The sequence below is a fragment of the Phalaenopsis equestris genome, unplaced genomic scaffold, assembly GCF_001263595.1.
Source record: "Phalaenopsis equestris unplaced genomic scaffold, ASM126359v1 Scaffold000202, whole genome shotgun sequence".
Taxonomy (NCBI): Eukaryota; Viridiplantae; Streptophyta; class Magnoliopsida; order Asparagales; family Orchidaceae; genus Phalaenopsis; species Phalaenopsis equestris.
In genome coordinates, this window is record NW_018164644.1 from 2,026,286 (window position 1) to 2,050,901 (window position 24,616).

General features: G+C 35.4%; 1 protein-coding gene across 7 annotated transcripts in view; it reads left to right on the forward strand.

Annotated features, from left to right (window-relative positions):
- The window catches only part of LOC110022653 (inactive poly [ADP-ribose] polymerase RCD1-like), a 58,459-nt gene that overhangs the window by 11,768 nt on the left and 22,075 nt on the right, over window positions 1–24,616 (forward strand). For 6 of the 7 annotated variants that reach the window (XM_020721707.1, XM_020721703.1, XM_020721705.1 and 3 more), the window contains 6 exons: window positions 15,287–15,366; window positions 20,914–22,147; window positions 22,546–22,787; window positions 22,895–22,968; window positions 23,281–23,463; window positions 23,564–23,659. In XM_020721707.1, the coding sequence (XP_020577366.1) occupies window positions 21,048–22,147; window positions 22,546–22,787; window positions 22,895–22,968; window positions 23,281–23,463; window positions 23,564–23,659 (1,695 nt within the window). In that variant the 5' untranslated portion in view covers window positions 15,287–15,366; window positions 20,914–21,047. The remainder of the gene's footprint in view (window positions 1–15,286; window positions 15,367–20,913; window positions 22,148–22,545; window positions 22,788–22,894; window positions 22,969–23,280; window positions 23,464–23,563; window positions 23,660–24,616) is intronic. The other variant, XM_020721709.1, reaches the window with a different exon arrangement.

Below are 24,616 nucleotides of genomic sequence, written 5' to 3' on the forward strand. Positions count from 1 at the left end.
TCTAGAACTAATGATGATCATGCTAAGCATCTGAGGATTGTATTGAAACTGTTAAGCCAGAATCAATTATATGCAAATTTTTTTAAATATGAATTTTGACTGCGAAACATTGCATTTTTGTGACACATCAGCGGTCAAGGAATCTCAGTAGATCTTCAGAAGGTGAAAACAATGGTGGAATGACCCGCTCCAAAAAATGTTATAGAGGTAGACAATTTTCTTTGACCTAGCTGGATATTACCTGAGATTCGTAAAAGATTTTTCACAAGTAACTATGCCATTATCTAAGTTGATTAAAATAGATGTCTAGTTTGAGTGGACTGTAAAATGTGAGTACAGTTTCAAAATCTGAAGAAACATTTGACCACTGCTACAGTGTTAGTTCTTCAATCAGGCACAGGAGTATTCCCGATTTACAGTGATGCTTCATTAAGAGGTTTGGATTGCATTCTAATGCAAAATAAATAGGTGATAACCTATGCATCCAGGTAGTTGAAACCACATGAAAGGATCTATCCGACGCACGACTTTAAATTAGTTGTTGTAATGTTTGCTTTCAAGACTTAGCGACTTTATTTGTATGACGTGAAATGTGATGTATTCACTGATCATCAGAGTCTGATGTATATTTTCACACAAAAAGAGTTGAATCCGAGGTAGTAAAGATGGTTAGAGTCTATCAAAGACTGCTATTTGGATATATTGTATTGTCTGAGCCTAGCAAATATAGTTGCCGATGCATTGAGCCGTAAATTCACAGGTAGTGCAAGCTGGATTATCACTCATAGGCTAGAGTTGATTAAAGAAATTGATGTCTTATATTTGGAAGTCAGAAGATCAGGTGATATGGGGTATTTACATCAATTGACAGTGCAGCCAACGTTGATGAATAGAATCAATGCAGCTCAGAAAGTTAATAGTGAGTATATGAAATTCTTGAAGTAATGCAATTAGGAAAAATGACTGATTTTACTGTTGATGAAGATGGTGTTATCAGAAGCAAGCTATAATTATGTGTATTCATTGATTTTGATATGTGACAGGAAAATTTATATAAAGCTCATTGTTCAGGCTATACAATTCATCCGGGCAATATAAAAATGTACAAAGATTTGAAGTTGGCATTTTGATGGCCAGGTATAAAAAAAGATGTTGCTAAATATGTATTTAAATGTCAAACTTGTCTGATTGTAAATATTGAGTATCAGAGACCCAAAAAATTGCTACAATCATTACTGATACCTGAATGAAATTAAGAAGAAATTGCTATGGATTTTGTTATAGAATTTTCTCAATCCAGACTGGGTCACGATAGTATTTGGATCATTATTGACAGACTAACAAAATTCACTTATTTATTGCCAATCGGGTAGATAAATTCAATGAAAAAGCTGGACATATTGTATGTAAAAGAAATTATCAGGTTGCACGGTATTCCCAAAGTTATAGTGTCTGAGAGAGATGGAAATTCACATCCAGGTTATGGAAAGACATTCAACCAAAGTTTGGGTACGCGGTTGCATTTCAACCCTGCATTTCATCCATCAACTGACGGGCAATCAGAAAGAACAATTTAAGTATTGAAAGATTTATTGCAATTTTTTGTTTTGGTCTTTGGAGGCAATTGAGAAGATCATATTCTAATGATTGAGTTCATTAATAACAATAGCTATCAATTCAATATCAAAATGGCTCCTTACGAAGCACTATACGATAAAAAATGCTAAACTCCATTGAGTTGGTTTAAAGTGGGTGAATGTCAGATGTTAGACCCGGAGTTAGTTGATGAAGCCACAAAGAAAATTAGATAATCAGAGACATGTTGAAAGTGATTCCGGATCGACATCAAAAATATTGCGACCCAAAGCACAAAGCAATCAAATTTGAAGTTGGAGATTACGTATTTTTGAAAGTCAGTCTAATGAAAGGTATAACCCGATTTGGTCAAGGAAATGAGTTGAGTCCCATGTACATTGATATTTTTGAAATTATAGAAAAGATTGGACTAGTTGTCTAAATATTAGCATTGCCTATGTATATGTCAGATATTCACGATGTATTCCACCTTTCAGTGCTGAGGAAATGAGTTTCAAATTCAGAGCAGAAGATTTCACATGAAGATATCGAAGTACAAAAAAATCTAACTTGTTGAAGAGCTTGAAAACATTATAGCAATTATTGTTAAGAAGTCGAGGAACAAACAATTCCATTTGTCAAGATAAAGTGGAAGTAAATGCCTAAAAAGGAAGCTACATGGGAAAAGAAGAAAAAATGAGACATAAATATCCCTCTACCTTCAAGTAAAATTCTGAGTACTAATTTTTTATTAGGGGAGAGTTGTAACCCAAATTCATGAAATCACGTAAATAATTTTATAACTAAAAGTACCTATAATTTATGATCCTCCAAAATTCAATCAAAATTTTTTTTATAAAATTCTGCGCATGATATCGATCAATTCGATATAAAACAATACATATAAATTATAAACAAATTAGGAGATATAAAATCTAGAAGTTATATTTTTATTTATCCTAATTAATCCTTAATTATCCTAATTCCCGCATTACTATTCCCTGCCGACTTCGTGAAAGGTATGACCACACATGCAATGGCTCGATGGGATCAAACAACCGAGAGCTTTAAGAACTTATTAAGTGTCGCATTTCATTTCTTCTCTTCTGATTTCGTCCTCCCAGTCTCGATTTCGCTCAACAGGCAATGTTTGCAATCCCTGCTACAGTGCAGGGGCGAACCGTGCGAACCATGCAAACTGAGCGACACCAGGCAAGCCGCAGTGGCATTTTAGGCCTCCAAAGTTTCGAAAGTCCTTCCCTTCTCCTCTCTCTTGGTTCCCCTCTTCCTTTGGGCGGCTCGGTAGAGCATTCGACCCTTGTTTTGCATGGGTGAGCAGGCTGATCGAGCGACACAAAGGGAAGCTGCAGGCTGCGGTTTACGACTTTGGGGGTGAAATTTTAAGGTATGAATTTCTCTTCTTCACTATTTTAGACTTTCATTTCTTTCTTCATGTTTATGCTTTGACGTTTACCCTGATTTTTGTGCATTTTTCATTTATGATAGCCGTCACAGGCTCAGATCTTGTGTCGAAAGCTCCGATAGTGGTTTGCGAACTTTCCATATGGGTTTTAGCACTAATAGAACAAGGGAAAGAATAAACTGTTAGGAAGAGTTCGGGAGAGAAACAAACGATTTCATATGGATATATATATGTCGAGGAGCCCGTTTAAGGTATGTTTTTGGCATAAAAGATTTGTTTTGGCTTAGTCCATGTTATGAGCAAAATTTTTGAAACCTCATATTGTTTGTGAACCCCATGTTTGTTTTACGAGGATGCGAGCTCGAGAAGAGTGCGCGACATTCGTCGTAGGTCTGCTTCGTAAAGTCAGGTGAAATAATATTGTGTCAATTTTAAGAAAAATAACCTTCTATAGATTTTAAGTGATTATTGCATTTAGAATTTTTTTATATTGTAGATAAATACTTGCTTGGAATGTATAGATGTCACTTGATTTCTATTACGATACATATTATGCTACTATGCTATGATACATGTGACTATGCTTATGAAATAATTGCTTGCAAGTATTCATTTGCTGTGACTTATGCGTGTGAGTGTGATGTATGAATTGCCTATGAATGTATGCTACAAGTATTATGCTTTAGAAAATATCACAATAAATGTTATGTGTAGATTATTACATGAGTGCTTGTAAATACACTATGCAGGGATATAATATTCTCTACTCCTGAAATTTATAAGGGGGCGAAACTCTTAGAACCATTTGGATTATGCGGTGACAAAATATTATGGAACTTTGAGTATTAGAGGGGTTATTGATAATTGTTATATTGGGGAAAACCAACCTTTATCGATAATTTATATGACCTCTGGGACAGAGTAACAACTCATGATGAAATGATATATAAATAGCTGAGTCTTATACATTTATACGTGACAATATTATTTAATGACATTAATAAAATAACATTTCTATGATTTAATACGATAAACAACTCGTGAACATGCATATGAATATGCTTTTGATTATAATTATAATTTTTTTCTTATGACAGATATTTACACTGCAATCTTGATTTTTATACTACTTGCTCTCTTTTCATGTTCTCTATTATGCTAGCATGTTATGACATGTGTGTAGACTTGGATTGTTTCATTCGAGCATGCACGTTGTTTCTTTTCCATGTTTAAAATTTTATATTAGCCTTGATTATTTCTCTTAGCTCGTTGTTGCTTACTCTAGGTTGTCTATCAGGTATGGACATTAAGCACCATGGTGAGTAGCCATTTGTGTCTTTGTATAGTTTTTGCTTGTTGGTTTTGAGAGATTGTACTTATGTTTTGGGTACATATTTTTATTATATTGGATTAACAGTTTTGTATTGTTTTCATATTTCAAATGATATAATTTTCATTCTTTCAAGTATGTACATGAATGAATTATGAAATGTAATATATTATATATTTTGCTACAATTTAGTTAGATTAGTTCATGATCTGTTGGGTCCAAATTCTGCAGATCATGACGAGTGTGGATTATAATTTAGTTTGACCGAATTGTCCACCTCTGTCGCACCTCCGCTAACCCCTAAAAGAGGCCAGCTGGGTTGTGACATCACATCCCTTGCTCGCCCCAGCTGCTCGCAGATTTCGCCAACTCCCACTCCCTTCCTTTGCACAAACCAGTCGCCTGACCCATCTGTTGTTCGCCCAGTCTCTTGCAGCTCCCACAAACCATCCAACTATTGTTATCCCCCCTTACTGAGCACACCTCAGTTGGTCGATCAGCTCTCTATAACTTCCTAGTCACCGTTGACTCTTCGTACAACCACCAGTAGGCGGAAGACCACCTCCTAGCTTCTTCCATCAGCTTCGACACTTTTACCCCCGACGTCTCCTACAACCGCTCCAATAGACTCCTCTTTCACTCGTCAAATTTGCCGTTTCGATAGAAATGGTTGTTTGTTTTTTATTTTTTATATTTGTTTTTTTTTTCATTTCAGCATTCACATGTTATTTGTTGTGATCTGCATTGTTTTGTTGTTGTTGTTTAGTTGTCCTTGTGTTGTTTTGAAATCAACAATAAAATGTGTCATTCAAGTCGCAGTTTGGGTTCTCCGGTGTTATCAATACTAAATCATTTATTAGAGATTACAACCCCACAGTGTGATGTATTTGAAATCAATAAAGGGTCTTCTGATTTTTCATATATCATACAACTACAAATATGAAACTCTTTAAATAGAATGAAGCTAAACTTTTAAACATCAAGGCGAATTTTGGTGTAATGGTGAAATTTTACTAGAAGCTTCAATGTTAAGCGTGCTCATGCTGGAGCAATCCTATGATGGGTGACCTCCTCAAAAGTTACACCAACAGGGCAAAATCGTAAGGTCATTCGGCCAAAGCGGACAATATGTTGATGTGTGAGTTCAAAACATCACAAATAACATCAGAGCATTACACCAGCCGAAATATGTGAACCAAGTGTCATACAGAACAAAGTGCTACGTCATAGGAATCATCTCTTGAACCCTAAATTAGACAAAGTGCTACATGGTGGGAGCCACCTTTTGAATCTGTAAGGGCTATCTCTAGAATCCTATCTCCTTGTTGGATGATTATGGGGTAAGAAAGCTAACGAGGATGCAACTACTTGAGCGAGGGAGATTATTAAAACTCCTTAAGTAGAATGAAGCTGAACTCTTAAATATCAGGTGCCTTTTGGTGTAAAGGTGAACTTACATTAGTAAAAAATCATGATATGGAAAACACTTGGGGAAACCATAAGCGATGGTGTTTCGAAAAATCTTTTATTGAGTGTTTGTGATATTTTGAATATGGCATTTCAACACACATCATATGCACTTATGTTATATGGCACTTTTCTCCCCCTTTGAAAGTCTTTTGTTCTTCTTTGGATGAACACTCTTCAGCCTCAAAATTAGAGGCAACACAACTAATCTCTTTATTTCATTTGGAAGCTCCCAGGAATCCCCATATTCAATAGAATATATGCTTTTAGTGCATGCACAAAACAATGCTTCCAACAGCTAAAATTTTGAGCATAAACTGTAATAACTGGCACCCTGATCGGCTGATCCCATGTATAGCCAACGCATGTTCACATGGGAGGCTCATAATATCAAAATTTTAATAAATCCTCTCACGAAAATAAACATCTAAACATCACTCAGAACATGCATTTCAACTTAAACAAATCAAATAGACAATATATATTTGAGCCTTATTCAAGTCTTTAATTTCTTTAGCCAAAATAATTTTTGATTGACTGCAATTGTACATTCATCAAAGAACCATTTAATATTGTATGCCTTAAAGATATAACAAAGTGGTCATTAGATAGGAATGTGCACTCTTGGTAACATTGTTTAAGCTTTCTAAAATGCTGATTGTCATCGAGTTGTATCAATTCCCAAAAAAAAGCATGAGGCTATTGTCGGTCAACTTTTCGATGATTTGAAAATATGAGTATAAAAATAATTTTTGAAATTTAATTTAATATTATAGATATATAGTTTGAGTTTTAAAAGTAGTATGTTTTAAATTTTGAAAAAAAAAATGAGACTAAATGGATCTCATTAGTCCAATAGTCTGCATAATTGTGCCTGATACCGCGAATATTACACCCTCTCCCCTCTCGAAAGATAAGTGTAACCCTCGACGATAGACCCAATCCTACAAACTAAGAGATTTGTGACATCTGTTTGGTCTGCGAGCCGTTTATGTATGACCGACAAGTTCCTCTATCTAATACAAAGATTAAATAGGGTTTATTTTACCTGGGTTCCAAGTTCTCTATAAAGGCAAGCCTATATAGCTAATTACATCTCAAATGACTAGGGTCACTTGAGAATACTCTCGATAATGATCAGAGGTATTAGTTTTCAAAATTCCAAAGTTTAGGTTTTCACGGTAGGACGTGGAAAAGCAAATGAGAGTGGCTCAAATAGGAACAATTATTTCAGGAGTCCAAAGAAAAGAAAAGGTAGGGGATGTCATAGATCTTGAGGAGAACCCTCAATGACTTCCCAAAATATCCTACTGTGTGGCTGTATTTTTAGAGATGATGTTATTCAATTGTTCAATCCTGCCAATTGTATTATTTGAGACTTACATTTGCATAATACCCGATTATGCAAATAGCCCGCAGAGATAAGAGGGTTTACGGCATGTCACACGACAACCTCGGAACCTAAGACGAGTTAGGACTTACGCTGCACAACATGGTTGTACAAGAGCCTAAAAAGGAAGTGCGAAGATTTACGCCGCGTTAGGCGGGCTAACTCGAAGTCCTATGAGTTGTTATTATACTAGGAAATGATAATGCTGAAGAAGATCCTCTTGCTGCTCGGTCTGCATTCCTCACCGTGTTGCCACAAAGTTGGCTCCAAGCTCCTGTCGTTCTGACAACTCCATGTTTAAGTATTTGAGAATAGTAGTTTATGCTTCACAGCTTTGGTGTCAATGTTTGATTTTATTTTGTTTCAATTTTTGGTTTTGCATGCAAAATAAACAAATCACAGGTAAATAAAATATACTTGAAAGGTAAAATGTAGTAAAGTAAAATGCTGTAGATAAACTGTAAAAGCGTACCCTGTAAAAGCGTACCAAACTGTAAAAGCGTACCTGGACATCTGCTACTGTTGCGTTATTAATGTTGCGAGCATAGTATGATTTGCAGCAAATTTAAATGAACTTGCAAGAAAATTAAATAATGCGAGAAAACCCAACGCAAAAGTCAGAAAAATGAGTTGTAAAAATCACGAGCAAAAGAAACCCTTAACCACATAGGAAAGATCAGGACTGGGTATAAGACATTGGTAAAATTAGGGGGCTCGGAGATGGGCTGTATGCTTCCCGATCTTGAACAAGAGTTACCAGCCCGACAATCTACAGAAGGCAGTCCTTAATCTCAATCCAAGTGACTAGCCGTTGACCTTTATAAATTTTCATAGAAAAATTCTTTGAATTTTCATGCAAAAGTTGTTGTTTAAGTCTTTTTATGCAGAGTTCATTTATTTTTTTATTTTTGTAAATATTTTGTAAAATCGTATAGTCCACAGGCTAGTCACTCTAACCGTGCTAGAACTACTGACAACCTAAGAGTGTCGGGGGCAAAGATCCCACCAAGAATCGACGAATAGTATCATGGGTCATTGTCTCTCCCTTATTGAAGATCATTGAGGTAGGAGATACTGTTCTAATAATCTAACTTCGTATCCCTCGTTTAAGCACACATAAGCAATATTATCATCGTCTTCACCACTTAGACCCTAGACTTATCCTAGTCTGATGATCCACATGTGACATTAACAAATTTCTTTGTCAGGAGGATTTGAGTGTAATATTCAAGCTCAAATCCCGATGCACTGGGTTTCATTGTAGGTTAAGTCATTGAAGGAATTTCACTGTTGATTTAATTAAGGAAACATGAACTACGTCTCGGTGCATCCTGGTGTCTAGTGTCTTGATCAGTTTGTGAATCAGGGTCAAGTGTCAAGTTTAGTTATTTATTCAAAAATTAAGTGGATGAACATTCACCTAGGATGTGCTCCTAAAATCTAGGAAGGCTATGCTGAGAATTAGGTGGATGGACTCTCATCTAGGGTGTGCTCCTAAAATCTAGGAAGTCTATACTGAAAATTAGGTGGATAGACTCTCACCTAGGGTGTGCTCCTAAAATCTAGGAAGTCTATACTGAAAATTAGGTGGATAGACTCTCACCTAGGGTGTGCTCCTAAAATCTAGGAAGACTATGCTGAGAATTAGGTGGATGGACTCCCACCTAGGGTGTGCTCCTAAAATCTAGAAGCCTATGCTGAGAATTAAGTGAATGGACTCTCACTTAGGGTGTGCTCCTAAAATTTAGAAACCTACGTTTTAACTTGTGCTTAAAGTGATTTAAGGCATTTCACACTCAAATAAGTGTTTTCCAACTAATTAAATTAGAAATTCTCATTTTTTGACTTAACCATTTAAAAATAAACAAAACAAAATAAGAAAGAGGTCGACCCACCACTAAAACTAGCAAAACCGAAAGGGGAAAAACAACAAGTGAAGCAACCTAAAAAAAATGTTTAAATGATAATTAAGTAAAACCCAAAACAGTAGATAAACTCCAAATAAAACAGTAGATAAAGCTCTCCAAATCCAGCCTCAAAATAGTAAATAAAGTTGTTAAACTCAACCCCAAAACAGTAGGCAAAACTCTCAAAATCAGCTCCGAAACAGTGCCAAAATGGTGCCCAAACGGTGTTAAATCATGTCAGAATTAGCCCTACAAAATGCCCCAAACAACATTCCAGCACTTGTAAGCTACCTCAAGCGGCTCAAACTACAATTTCAGCACCCAATAACACTCTAAAACACTCCAAATCAGTATTTCTAAAACCTTCAAATCATACCCATATGAACCCATAACAACACTTTCAAAACAATTCTCAAATCAGCCCCTTTTAAAAGCTTCAATTTTAAAAGCTTCAAACAACCTTCAAACAACATTTTAAAAGCTCAAAGACAACACATAAAACAACTCCAAACGACATATGTTAAGTTCCTAAATCGGCAGGTGTAGGGCAAAGAACAGTAAAAACGACAAGCTAGAATGACATATCGATTCTTCTTCAAGATAACAGTAATATCGTACAACTGGCCAAGAAGAATCGAATGAAGCTTCGCCTATGTACCCCACAACTCCTATGCATTTATATTCCTAACATTTAAACTTTCAGTTTCTACACACGTGTCACCTTGATTTTATGTATGAAAATAACTTTCGTTAGATATGTAGATATGTAAGAATTGAATTTTTATATACCGCAAAGATCCTTTTTATCATATCAAATAAACTTTTAAAATTTGAAATGTAACTTTTCGTGCACAAGGTGGCGTATAGGTAAACAAATTTAAGTTTGGATGTTAAATTTGTAAATGAAACTTAGGTGTGAGATACGTAAACGTACAAGAATTCGATGACACGTATGTAAACATTAAAGTTTAGGTATAAGATATGCGGATGTATGAAAATTGTGTGGTACGTATGTGAATTTCCTTAACAAAAATTGCCCTTTTGTAGGTGTTTGAGAACAGAACAAAAAATAGTAACAATCGATGGCATGACTTGCTGTAGCATTATAAAAATGGGCATGTCATGCCAAAACCAAGGGATGAACTGCCCAACTTTCAAAGCCCAACTTTCAAATTCAATGTTTCAAATTCAATGTACTTTGTAAAGTAATCACACACAATGTTATAAATTCTCAAGAGACAAAATTTGTAATGATAAATCACTGCCTAAAGAATATGTGTCATTAAAGGTGCAGAAGGACTAATGGGATTCAATACGATTCATTAAAAAAATGAAATTTATCAAAGTTATGCAGCCCATAGATGATCATTTTTTGCATTCAAATGTAAGTAGTTACAAATCCCAAGAAGACAAATCATCAATGCTAGTATAAACCAACATAATTCACCTGCCAAAATGATGCTGAAATACAGGTTACAATGATCATTATCAATTTATGCATGAGCCAATGAAATGTCACAAATTTCTTTGATCTCCAAGGAATATAGAAGTGAGCAGTGACAAACTTGAATTACTCATTAAAAAAAATGCAGATTGCAAGAATACCATGCCTTTGTCATCTGAGTCAGTTCAAGACGTAATTGAAACAAAAGTACATATGCAACCATACCTTCCAGTAGGAATAGAGGCTGAGCAAAAAGAAGTAAAAGAAGTTCGGCTCTGTGTTCGTTGCAATCTCGTCACTGCCTACTTGCTAACGTCGATCGTTGAAAATTCAATTGGGACAACAATGGTTTAAGGCGAATCGGGATCGAGAGGGAAATGTCGGGTCGAGCAAGGGCAAATGGTGCAGAGATGGGAAGCGAAATAGGTGTGCGGGATTTGTCGCGAGGGAGAAGGGACGAATCGGGCGGCCTCGGTGCAGAGGCAGGATCGATTAAGGGTTTCGGTAGAGGCGATGGGGAAGGCTAGGATTTCTGTTCGCAGAGGAGGCGTGGGTGAGGCGCAAGAGGAGCAGGAGAAGCGAGAGTCGAGTGGGGGACGCTCTGCGGCTTGCAGAGAATGCTCGGAAGAGGAAGGAGGCGAGCAGGAGAGGTGAACCGGGCGGGAGGAGGGATTCGAGAAAAAAAAAAGAGGCTGGGTCTGTGGCTTTTGTGCATTTGACGGGATCGAACAGAGAGCGGGCCTCTGCGGGGAAGATACAAGAGACGGGATCGAGCGGGAGACGGGATCGAGCAGAGGGCAAAGATGCTCTGCGGCTTCAGTGCGGGAGACGGGATCAAGCAGAGAGCGGGGGATTATATGATCGAATCAGAAATCCTCTGCAGGGAAGATACGGGGCTAATTTGTATAGCCGAAGATGAGCGAGCCGTTACCCTGAAAGCTTTGTCGGGGAATTGAATAGTTTCCTTTTAAGCAGCCAGCTTAAATGGAAAAGCTTAATGGGGGATTAAATGATAAACTTGAAATTTAAATTTTGAAATTCAAAATCACATAGGCTGAGTCAATTAGCCCGTGTTCAGCCCATATCCAGTCCAAGTCAAACTCGAGTTGAACCTGGGTTGAGTCCGGGACCGTGCCCGCTAAAAAAATACATCTATTTTCATGTCATTTGTGCGCTCGTGTAACCTTAGCAAAATGAGTGTTCTTCCTAGCTAAAGTTGACGTTCCGGACGCGTTGGTGCGGTCCGTTTCGTCATCCGGGATCGTCCGGACAAACTCACCGGTGTGCAAGTCAAATCAAGTCAAAGTCGTGTGTGGTGCAGTGAGTGCGTGAATTGCGGCGTTCGCGAGTAATCGAGTCACAAAGGGTTTACCTAAGACCGTTTGATCCTATAGGAACTCATTTTCGGGCCCTCTACATGTTGGTCCTTAGTCCTTGCAACTAGAAGTTAAGTGCTTGTAACCACTCATGCGAGTTCTTCACAAAAATGAGTCAAGAAGTGGTTTGAAGTTCTACGGGAGGTGGGCTCCATCACTAGTCTGCTAAGATGGTCAACAAGAACTCCTAAGGCTAGATTTTGGGTTATGGGAGTAAGAAACTAAGACCTCACTAAAAATGAGGTCAACAACCATCTCTCAAATCCATCTTCATTCTCTAAGTAGGCATCTATGGCTAGATTCTTCATCCGTAATCTGTAAAAGTACTGATAAACCTTTCTAAAAGCTCTGGAAGCCAATTGTTATTCCTCATGGCAACTATTGGTTTTAAACTTCAACATGATAGCCATAGTAATATAATGAGTTCAGCGACCATCATTTGACTTTGAAAATACAACAGATAAAGCATTAGCAATATTATGATGTCTATCAGAGAAAAAAACTAAATTCTCTACCAATTCTATTGATTCCCCCAACCTGATTATGAAATACATCAATGAATCTTTATTTTCTTAGTCAACAACTGCAAATGCTACTGAATAAAGCTGAGTATTAGCATCTTGGTCATTGCAACAAGCAAAATACTTGGCTTATATTTTATTAAAAAATATTTCATCTACACTTAATACTTAGACGATAAGCACTTTTAGAGTTTGTATGCAAACACTTAAAGAGAAACAAACTTATTTGAAATTCTCTAAAGTTTTAAATTAAAAAATAACAATTGTCCCTAAAATCTTATGTAGCACGATTATACATGTTGATAATTTCTAAAAGAATGCTTTTAGAAACTCTCTTGCATATATGATAGCTTGCTAACCACACCACTAAGCCTTTTCATTAAACAAATCAATGTCATGGCCCCTCTTTGCTTCTGATATATCATCTTTGAGCTCAATTGGGGTTAGATTCAGTTAGTTTTTCATTGACTACATGTCTAGTAAGTAATGCTTGAGCTTCGCAGTGGTATTTCGATCTAATATCCAAAGTCGGAGCGTATTATGATTAATGGCTCATTAGCTCAAACATGATTAATTCGACCAACTTAATGACTCACAAGCTTCGTGAACATTTTTTAGAAGGGTAATGAATGTATCATCTATTTGTTCCTAATTTACTTACTTTGAATTTAAGATTCTTCTTCATTGTATATAAATATAACTTCCTCTTTACGTTTATTTTTACTCTTCTAAATGCAGTCAGAACAGACTTGAGCATGATGTCATAATAATGAAATTACTTGCAGGGCCAATTATTTGATACCTTTGTGATGTCATAGTTGCAATTTTGGTATAGTATTTGATGTTAGAAGATTTTCCTTTTAATTTTTGACGATTTGTCCAAAATTTGTATGCAATGTAATTTAAGAAGCGACTCCAATTAATGCAAGTATTATTATAATATCACTTATTAGTTTTAGTCATTATTATTATGCTTGTGATTATGTGGTATGTTGCTCATCTCAACTCCAAAAGGTCCAGATTGCTTTAATAACTACCGTAATTCCTAGTTCAAATTTGGTTTGAGTCTTATTTAAATCTGGTAAGATTACTGCTTGGTCCCCTTTCTGGATCGTTTTTGAACCTGGTTTAAAATTTGCTTGAGCCCAGTTTAAACTCTATTAGAACCTTACTCAAACTTTGCTCAAACCTTCTCTTAACTTCTTTTTGATTGGGTTGGAAGCGGGATTTGAACCACGTTTGAACAAGTTTCAAGCCATGCTTGAACAAAAGCTTGAACTGCAGTGAATGTGGACTGGTTTAAACTAATTACGAGGAACTTCAATTACTAGTTTGTGCATGCAAGGGGTGTATTCTGCTCCAAAATGAATTTTTTACATTTTGAGTTTATTAAGTATATATATATATTGTGGCAAAGAAATTAAGGTTATTTAGACATGGACAATAGTTGGTAGAATCTATATTCCAATAAGACAAAAACAATGAAGTTAATGTAGATTGGAAGGACATGAGAGACGGAGGTGACATGGATAGAATTGTGAAAATTTTTGTGTAAAATAGAACTAAATATCTTATTCATTACTTAGTAAAGAGTGCTTGAATGTTGGAAAATATTAACGTCCTAATTTAAGTTGTTTGGGAGCACTTTTGTCATGATAATTGTTGTTGTGATGTTAAACATAGTTCTCTACTTCTATATCTTCTTGACTATAACTTGTATTTTATTTTCTTATTTTTATTTTAAAATATAAGTTAAAAATATTGTCAATTATTTTTTCGAAATTTGATATATTGAATACTATTTTATTAATGTTGGTTCTTAAGATGCTATATCTTGAGAATTGCGTGGTTGTTTTAATAATAATTATATTTTCTAATGATTTTTTATATTTGATGTCGCTTTTTATTTGCAGATTGTTTTGGTGGTTATAGTTCCCATTTTTTATGTATTGTAACAGTCATGTTTTTGGTACCGAGATTTTATTTTTAGAAACTCATTTTGTTTTAGTTTCATTATATAAAACTTCTCCCATTTCATGTTTTTTAAGTACATTTCAAAATGGGCATGCTTAATCTTTGTCCGTTCGTCTTGTTTGTTCAATTCTCGATAATATATTACTATTCTATATACTATATTTTTGCTCGAAAAAGTTTATCTTCATTGCAGGTTAGGGAAATACAATAATATTCGGTGATGTTGTTTTAGCTGTTTTACTTCTCAGTTTACGGTTTTTCTATTTTTTTTTTGCTGTCAATATGAATATGATTGTGGTTCTTGTGAGAATGGAATGTGTTTTCTAGTTTTTGATTATCTTGCTAGGATTGGTTTTACTATTGCATATCATTTCAAATCAACCCTTAGACATAAAGTGCATGTTCCAATATTGTGTTTTAGATTCCTTCATGCTGCAACATTCCGTGTTCTTTCAATCGTTAGATTGGCTGCCATTTGTTCCTTGAGTTTAACCTGCCTGCTGCCTTGTAGTTTTATTTGGTTACTTGCTATAACAGTTAACTCTCCCTCCTTCAGTTTCTAGCTATAATAGCTACTTCGCTAATTGCTTGCTATTGTTCCAGGTGCTCGTTACCGTAAAATGTCGACTATTTCTTGCTTTGTTTATTGATTTGCTAGTGTTTTAGCAAAATTTGCTAGCTATTCGTATGCAATTTTCTTATCTAAAATTACACTGCAGCTTTTATCGGACCCTCTGCTTCATATGTTGGAGTCTCTATTTGTTACCTGCTTCTTTATTTATTCATTTCAAGCGTTGTAGCCATATTTACTGCTTTGTTTCATTCTCTTGCAATGTAATCTATTCAACTATTAGTTTTATTCATTTCTCAATATTGCAGTATAGCTGGAAAGGAGGAATTTTGGAAGTGCTGGGATGGAAATTTTAAAGTTAGAAACTCACTATTTTGCAAAAACTAAGGTTAGAAATTTATTTTCATTTGCAAAAAGTTCTAGTTTATTGAATTGAAACTTGCAATATTATGCTATGTCTCAAGTGAATTTGACAAGTTACTTATTTTGGCTGTTTTTTAGTTTAGTGGGATCACTTAATGCATGTAAAATTGACAATGAATGATTGAATGTTAAATAAACTTTTTGTTTACCCTCAACTCCCGTGTGCTATCCAATACGGATTTTTAGAGCCCTTTGCAATTATTGATAACAATTTCTAAGGTTGATTCTTCTTGTACTAACATGAGGCATGGATATTTCAATTGATTATTTCTATTGACAATTTTTTTTCCAAACTATTTGATATGTTGAAAAAGTAATGCAGTGGAATTGAAATATAAAATATTTAAAATATTTTGAAAGTGTTTGACTCAGTATAAAACAAATTCATGAGTTTACATTTTTGCGTTTGGTTTGAAGAAAAAAATGAAATTAGTCTAAAACCTCTAGGCGATAGTAGTTGATGGTGGCGTCAGCTGTTGATGGTGGCGTCAGCTGTTGACGGTGGCATCGTTTGTTGGTTGTGGCAGAGACGAGTGGCAGCCATGGTGGTGACCGACTGTGACGGGTAGAGGGTTGGTGGCGGTGTTGATGACTGTCATTTTGCGGGAGGCAGTGACGGTAGCGGTCGGTAGCGGCGGGAGGTGGCGACAATAGTATTCATCGTTCAGTGGTGATGGGAGGCGACGGGCCGCGACATTGATGATTATAGGTATAATTTGCAGTGCATTCAAAACTCGGGCAAATTTGGGTCTGCTTCAAATACACTGAGAATAACTGAAGACTAAAGTTGGACCTCATTGAAATTTTACTCTATACTCCGTTTTCTCGAAACCAAACAATTTTTCATAATTCTTGAATTTCATTTACTTTTTACTCTTTTTTCCACAAACCAAACAACCCCCTCAATGTTTTTTTGTGTGTTTTTGAGCTTGTATCAAGTTTTATTATTATGTTTACTTGAGGTGCTATGCATTCTAACCGATTTATAATTTGATATTAGTTCTTAAAATTTTTTATAGAAATTCTTATTTTGATAACTTTTAATTATTGAGATCTCAGTAGTGGTGTAAGCGAGTTGAGTCGAGCTCGAATTTGGGCTCAAACGAGATTAGCTCGTATAATGTAAATTTGGCTCGAGCTCGAGCTCGACTCGAGAAAAAATAAATTAGGCTCGAGCTCTACTCATGAACTCGAGCTCGAATGGAAAGCTTGAGTTTGACTCGTTTTATAAGCTCGATTGCACTTGAAATTTTAATGTTGGTTTAAATCAAGGAATTGAAAAGAGCTGTAAATTTATCTTGCATTTGATTAAAAAAAAATAAAATGTTTTTTTTTTTCACAAAATTTTTATCATAACCTCAAAAAGAAGTTACTCATAAAAAACATTGCATGCATACGACCCAATTTCCACGCATTTACATACCAAGCACCCAACCTTTACTTTTTAAATTTATTCCACCCAAAATTTTCATATCACAGCAAAAATACCAGTAATTCAACTTTTTAAAAATTGAAATATACATTTCCTGCAAAGGTAAGTTTGACATATATGTAAAAAATTTATATGTAAAAAATTAAGTTTAGGTTTTAGATATGTAAATACATATGAATTGAGTGGCATGCATGTTAATCTCCCAAAACATTATAAATAAGTCTAACAAAACTTCCATCAAAATATAATCACGAATTAATGAGTACTCGCACATTCATTTGGTTTTGGTGTAAAGGCAATAAAGTTCTAAAAATTAAAACAAAGTCTAAACTCTAAACACATAGGGTATGCTTTCCATGTATACTTCTGAGAATAGTTCAACTTTGTCAAATTGTCTCAATGATTACAATTATTAGTCGACCAAAGATTTGAATAATCAGCATAATTATTAATTCTGGCCACAAAAGACTTTAACTCCCGCTGTAGCTGCATCAATGCGCTTAGTTTCCTCCGGCAATTGGTGTAAACCGTTTCTCTTTCAGCTCAAGGAACAATTTTGCCCCCTTCCTCTTGTTAACTTTGATCCGACCTTCAATAACACCAAGAATGAACCAAGCTTTGTTGTCCAGCTATAAGAAGCTTCAACTCAAGAGTATCCAACAAAGCTTTCTGTGTAAATTTGGCATAATTTGTTCTTATTTGTAAGTGAAATCCAGAGAATAATCATTGGAGGTGTTAACTTATTCAATGCCATCTCACCTTTCTTTTCTCATAATATGTAATCTTTAAATGAAAAAAACTCCTCAACAACTGTGGAGAGGATTAAGAGTTAGGACATGTAGTAGATATAATGAAATATGCCAAGAGGAAGAACACTCACTTTGTTTTGGTGTATCATATTCCTCAATCCCCTCTGATGCCAGTGACGGTGTACGTAGTGGCACCAGTTTCCTTCGCTATTGTTTTCTCAATTAGGCCTTCATTATATGAGCGGACAAGTGTGATTCCAGATATTACTTGGAGAAAACACCAACCTATTTACATAAAAAGATGTAAAAGATGTCATCTTTACCTTGAAAGCTCGATACCATGGATCCATCGACACCATTGGCTCATTATTAAGCAAACAATTAACATTTTTAACAATATCTCTTGGATTATAATTTGGAATGTTAGAGCTCCAACCTGTACCAATTCCCCCACTTCCATTTACTAAGACCATGTGAATAATTAGGAATAATTGGTACATACCTACAGATTTAAATTAGATAATCTGGTTCAAGTCAATTGATAAATCAATTGCTAGATAAAATAAATTACGGTGTGGGTTCAATTGATTGTCCTTCATCAGTTAAATAGTCCAGAACAAGATATTCATTGGGAAACAAAAACCTAGTCATGGGTGATAACCTTGTGTAAATATACCTGGCAGAAGCATGGCCCTTGCCTCCCTTGCCTCCCGGAGTTCATTTATATACAAGAAAGAAGAAAATATCAGAACTACTACTAAAACTTGCAAAACTGTTTCATACTTGGTGTCGAGTTCCAAAAAAGGAAGAAACGTATCTTTAAGATTGGCATATGTTATGTACGGAAAAATAAGGGAGGAAACATACCTTTATGATTGGCCTTTAATTGATAGATCATTGATGTTATGGAGTAAGCACTACAAGAATAACATCAAGAATAGCAATCAGGGGGGTTAGGAAAGAATATAGAATAGTTCATACTGCAGATGAGAAAGGAGAATGGAAAAAAAAACAGGATTTCGAAATAAAGTTTCTTCGGAATCCATGAGTAAGACCACTATACACTATTACTTTGGATCTCATAATAATGTTTGGATTTGTTGATGCATATGTTTGGATAAACACAATTGTTATGTATTTCACGTTCACTTTCTGCTTGTAGCCATTTTTGCAAACAGAAATTGTGTTTTAATTTCGAAGTGCTGTAAAATTAAAAATATTTATGATTCGATGAGAGGGAAGTTTTATCTTTGAAGGGTTAGGTAAGCAAAAATGGACCTAAATTATAAATTACCCTTTTGGTTAAATAAGTGATACCGAAGTTAACCCAATTCACGACAGCAATAGCAAATATTATTACTGAATTACGAACAACTACGCGAAGACTCATAAAAAAATGGAAACAAATGACCACAACTTCCAAACGGTCAAAAGACAACAATGACACTGCGAAATAAGAAAGAAAACAACTCAAAACACAAAGAAAGCTTCCTCTAGGGCGAGTGGCAGGTCCAACCAGGGAGGAAGGTTGCTGCAGTTGTGCTGGCTGGTGGCTGGCAGCAGGTAGGAGATCTGCTGGCTGGTGGCTGGAAGCAGGACAGCACGTAGTCGACTTGTTTCCGGTTGCTGGCAGCAGCAGGACAACTGCTGGACAAGGGTTGGAAGGTCGGGGTGGTTGCTGGAGGGCGGTTGAGGGTCTGGACGGCAGCAGGACAAGTTGTGTGAAGTGTTGAACAACATCGGGGAAGGTGTCGGTGTGGCTGGCGACAGCAGGACAACTGTTGGAAGCAAGTATGAAACAGTTTTGGAACTCAAAGATTAAACAGTTTTGGAATTTTTTATTTAATTGAAACAGTTTTGGAACTCAAAGATTAAACAGTTTTGGAATTTCAAAATTAATTGAATCAAAATTGTTTTACTTCTTTTCTCTCACAGTGAATTTTTTAATCCTACTATTACTTATATCTAATATATTCATTTGTCATTATTAGTAATTCGATTTATATATTTTTTATATTTATTTAGTACTCAATTTAAAAATTATTGAATTTAAAATCAATATCTAATATGCACCCTCCTTTCTAAAATTAGCTTAGCTTATCGTTTATTATTATATTTTCTATAATAATTTCAAGTTTACATCTACAAGGCATTATCATTGAGATAAAATTTTAATCATAATTTTCTTTATGTACTTATTTATTATAGCTTACCTGTTTAACTATAAATTATCATGGTATCAGTTCTTCATGTCTAAGAAATTACATTACATTCTAAAAAAAAAAAATTTCATATTTAAGAAAAGAGTTGTAGAAGTTTATGATTCGTAATATTTCAAAATTCTTTTTCCTCTTGCCTTGCCAACTTATTAATTATCACCTCTGAGTTTAGCTTCCTCAATAAGCCTAACAATTTTTAGGCTATTTTGGATATAAGTAAAATATAGGGCTTATGGATTGCAAAAGAAATCCAAATTGAAACATACATCTCCAGAATAGTGGAGAACCTAATTTTGACGTATAAAAATCACGTCCCCTTCCCTTTTTTTAGCTTTCTTTTAAATAGCTGCACTAAGTGGTGCTGCTTAGCTTATAAATATATATATATAAATATTATATATATTTTTATTATTATTATTACAGTATGTATCTTAATGACCATGAATTTTATTTTCTTTCTCAGATTTTTTGTGGATTTTCAAGTTTGGTAATTTTTATTACTTCTAGAATTGAATGAAATATGTCTTATTTTAAATAAAAAGAAGTCAATATTTGCTAAAATGAAAATTTGGAAATTTTTTAATTGCTGTTTTTTTTTTTTGTTTCTTTGTGCATCTTTCTTAGCTTCGTATTATGAATCTTAGACCTTTGGCATCTCTCTTTAATCATATTGGTAGGAGCCTTATACCACGGTGTCTTTTATCAGTACTATTTTCTTTAAACTTGAATTACGATGTTTGTTAGTGCTGCAATGCATATTTATTGTATTATTTGTGGCACTGTTTTCCCTGAAGTATGTGTAGAACTATTTATGTACTTTATACATGGTATCAAATTAATATTTTATTTTAAGAATTCGTGAGAATACTCATGTTCTTCGTATAGGATCTCCCTTTCATTCGATTTCATAAATATGTTCTTATGTTTTCCATGATATTGGACTAGTATGATCTTTTTTAATTTTTTTTTCAACTCAATGCTTTTGTTGCGTTCTCTTGCAATTTATTTTATTCCTTTTCTATTAAGTGCTGCTTTCTACAAACTGTTTGCATTCCAATGCGGTGATATTGTTAATCTTCTTTGTTTCTTCTGTCTATTATTTTACCGTTCAGGGTTTTTGAGAAGAGATTGGTGGACATGAGTTCTTATGGATAATCTCCGTATATTTGTAAATAACTGTGTAGGCAGGCTTCCCGGATGAATAGTATTTAGATTTTTCCTACTGCTGTTTCTTTTCTTAATATAAATGGATGGGGAAAATGAAAAGTTGTTGCATAATTCTGGAGTTAACAGTTTTATGAAGAAGAGACCATCCTCTTCCCCACAATTTACTAGTGTTTGCAGCAGGTTAGCATCTGAAAAGCCTGGGGCTGACCAGCCAACTTTGTCATGTTGCAATATGATTAAAGCCTGTGATTGTTATACTCAGCATTTCCTACCTTTTAACAACCTCACTGTTAGAAATTATCTCAACTTCATGAAGAGTGGCTTGCCCCAACGGTTGTTGTTTTACCATGACAGTGAATGGAAGGACTTTGCTGCTGAGATTTGTGACCTTATGCGTGAAGATTTCCGGTTAAAGAAGGCGATAATAGAGATTACACATAAAAACGAGCAGTTTTTGTTGGATTTTGTCCATATGCTTCATATAGATTCAAAAACAGGTCTCAGCATGCCTATTGCTTGGATTGATGAACATGGAAAATGCTTCTTTCCAGATTTTTATCCGGAATCTTGCGTTGCACATAGATTCGTCAATGGCAGAAATCTTCATGCTGCTAGATTGCCAAATGGATCAGGAGAAATAAATCACTGTGGGGTCCTTACGAGTGCGTCTGAAAGCTCAATATTTGTACGCCCTGATGATGATGAACCGGTGAAGCTTGCTGAACCTATTATTGTTGACAATTATTCTATCGATAATGGTGAAAGAATGGGAGAGAATGAACCGCGCTCTTTTACTATTGCAAATATATCAGATTCAGAATCTGTGCAGGTGAAAGAGACCAGAGCAGACTATGCTTTAGATATCTTGGGCTCCATCAGGAGTCTTTTTCTGTGCGGATTATACCCTCATGTTAATGCCAATGATGTAGTTAGCATCTTAAGGACACCTACTGTTAATAGATTTGGAGAAGTTTGTTTTCAAACTTTCCAGAAGCAAGTTGAGATCATCAAGAGTCTTCGTGGTGGTAATGCAAACGTAAGATATGCATGGCTGCCTTCCAGCAAGTCTGCTGTGGAAGATATTTTATTGTGTGGGGCTAGGAGAATTGAAAAGCCGGTTCGGGGTACTACATATGGCCTGGGCATTCATCTTGCTCCAGTAAACCGCTCCAATGTCTGGTGAGGTTTTCTTTTTATTGGTCATAATAAACATTGTTCATTGTGGGTTGTCAAACCTTCAATCCATGCCCCAGGGAGTAAAAAATATGCTATGTACAAACGTAAGCTTAAAATGACATCATATATATATATATATATATATATATGCTCCGCATACTCAGATTAGTTGGTCGGATATCTGTTTTTCAGTTGTAAGTCCCCTGTGGTCTGATTCGATTCCCTCCGAGTGTAGGGTGTGGTGCTCGAATTATAGGCACTCGAGGGATAGTTAGGGCTCGTATCATTGTCTCCGGCCATTCCTTTGCAATATATATATATATATATATATATATATATCCACAAACTGCTTATGACTTGCTTTTTTGAATTATAGCCTGCTCACAAATCTGTATTAACAGTGCTAGCTATTCCGATGTTGACGAAAATGGTTTGTCTCATATGATTCTATGCCGCATCATTATGGGCAATGTGGAAGTTGTTCATCCTGGATCAACACAATCTCAACCGAGTAGTGACAAATTTGACAGTGGGGTGGATGATCTTAAAGCACCGAAGCATTATGTTATATGGGATAAAAATATGCATTCTCACATCTATCTAGAATATGCTGTGACTTTCAAGTTACTTTCTGAGGCTAGAGGTACTTCTTATTTGGTTAAAATATTTATTCTTTTAACATTTCTATTTTAGTATTTGTAAGGTTTGGCAACTTGGCTATGGATCTCTTGACGCTTATCTTGGATTCAGAGTTTATTTTTGGAAAAGAAAGGATAGTTGATTCCACAATTAGTGATGGTACTTCACGTGTTTCACCATCTAAGGTGCACATTTTAGCTTTATTATATTTATTTTGAATTAAATAGTCTAAAAATAAAATACAATTATTATTTGTATTTATTAATTTGTTTTCTTATTTAGCTTTCTTATGCAGGAGTTTTGATGCAAATAAAGTTTTAATTTTTTTTCTCGTTCTTTTTTGTAGCTTGGTCATTTTACTTTTCAGTGTTCTATGAGTAGTAATTTTTTCATTGGGGTTTCATCTGTTTATAATATTTTAATATTATCAAGCTGTAACTTAGTTTTGATAAAGTTGAAAATTGAAGTCCCGTAATGGTAATATTTAAACATTTCAGGTAGGCAATAATAAGCCAGCACTTGGACCAGCCGACCAGTTACTTCCTATAGCTGGTTCATTCGGTAGAGATCCAAAACCAACATCCCCATGGATGCCCTTTTCTATGTTGTTTGCTGCAATTTCAACCAAAGTTTCTTCTCAAGATATGGATCTTGTTAATAAACATTATGAAGAATTCAAGGTTTATTTTAAGCCATCACATCCTTCTTCTGTTGATGCTTCTTCCCTTCAAAAATTTGAGTTCATTTGATGGACTTATTTATTATTTTTTATTTTTTCAGAAGAGACAAATAACCAGGCTTGACCTGGTTAAGAGGCTACGGCAAATCATCGGTGATAAACTTTTAATATCTACTATAATGAGGCTTCAGCACAAGGTGAGATGTTTCTGTGTTATCTTACAGCCCTCCTTAAATGCAGTGGCTTTGTATGAGCCTGGTTACCTGCTCACTTTTCCCTTGCATACATGCACAAAATGGATTCAATATGCTTTTGAACTCATTTGGTTTTGCTAATGGCATTGGTTTTTGCTCATTGTTGAATTTTGTCCCTGTTAGGTGGCTCAGACCACTTGTCATATGGGCCCCACAGGATCAATTTGTGGAAACTATTTAATGGAGTTTCCTATTTAAGTTTATTTCTTTTTTTTGTTTCTTATTAAATGGTGAGTCTTTCATATTATTGTTTTTTTTGTATTTGGTAAGTTGTAATAGCCTTAACTACATTTGCCCTAGATGGTTTTTCTACTTTTCTTCATGGTATCAGAGACTCATTTGGACCGACTGCATCGCTAGGCATTGTTGGCGACATGGGCTTCGTCTGCTTCACGTCACCCTGCTACAATATTAGGGCGTTGATCGTCTGCTTCGAACGGTGTCACTCTTCACCTAAATCGACGACTTCATCAGTATTGTTCGATCAAATTTGCGGCGTACTCTTCTTTGAACGGTGTTGTAGTCTTTTTTCCTGCGATGACATCTTCGTCTGTGTCGGTCAAATGAATCGACTTCATTTTCGTTTATCTAAGCAATTTGTCTGTTTCGTCGTTGACTGTCGTCTTCGTTTGCTAGGACTCCTTGAATGGTATCACCCTAGCTCTCCTTTAGCAGCCAGAATGCTCTCTACAGTCTCCGAAATCCCTTCGGCCAGCATGAAGTCCTTCCCCAATACGCTCCTACAGCCCTCTAAGGGTCTGTTTAGGGCAGCTGCAGCTTATCCAGCTTTCGCTGATAAGCAGCTTATCCTGATAATCTGCTGATGAGCAGCTGATCCGGATAAGCTATCTGGTTGTTTGGTTTGTGCGTTTGAAAAACAGTTAATTCTGGTAAAATGAT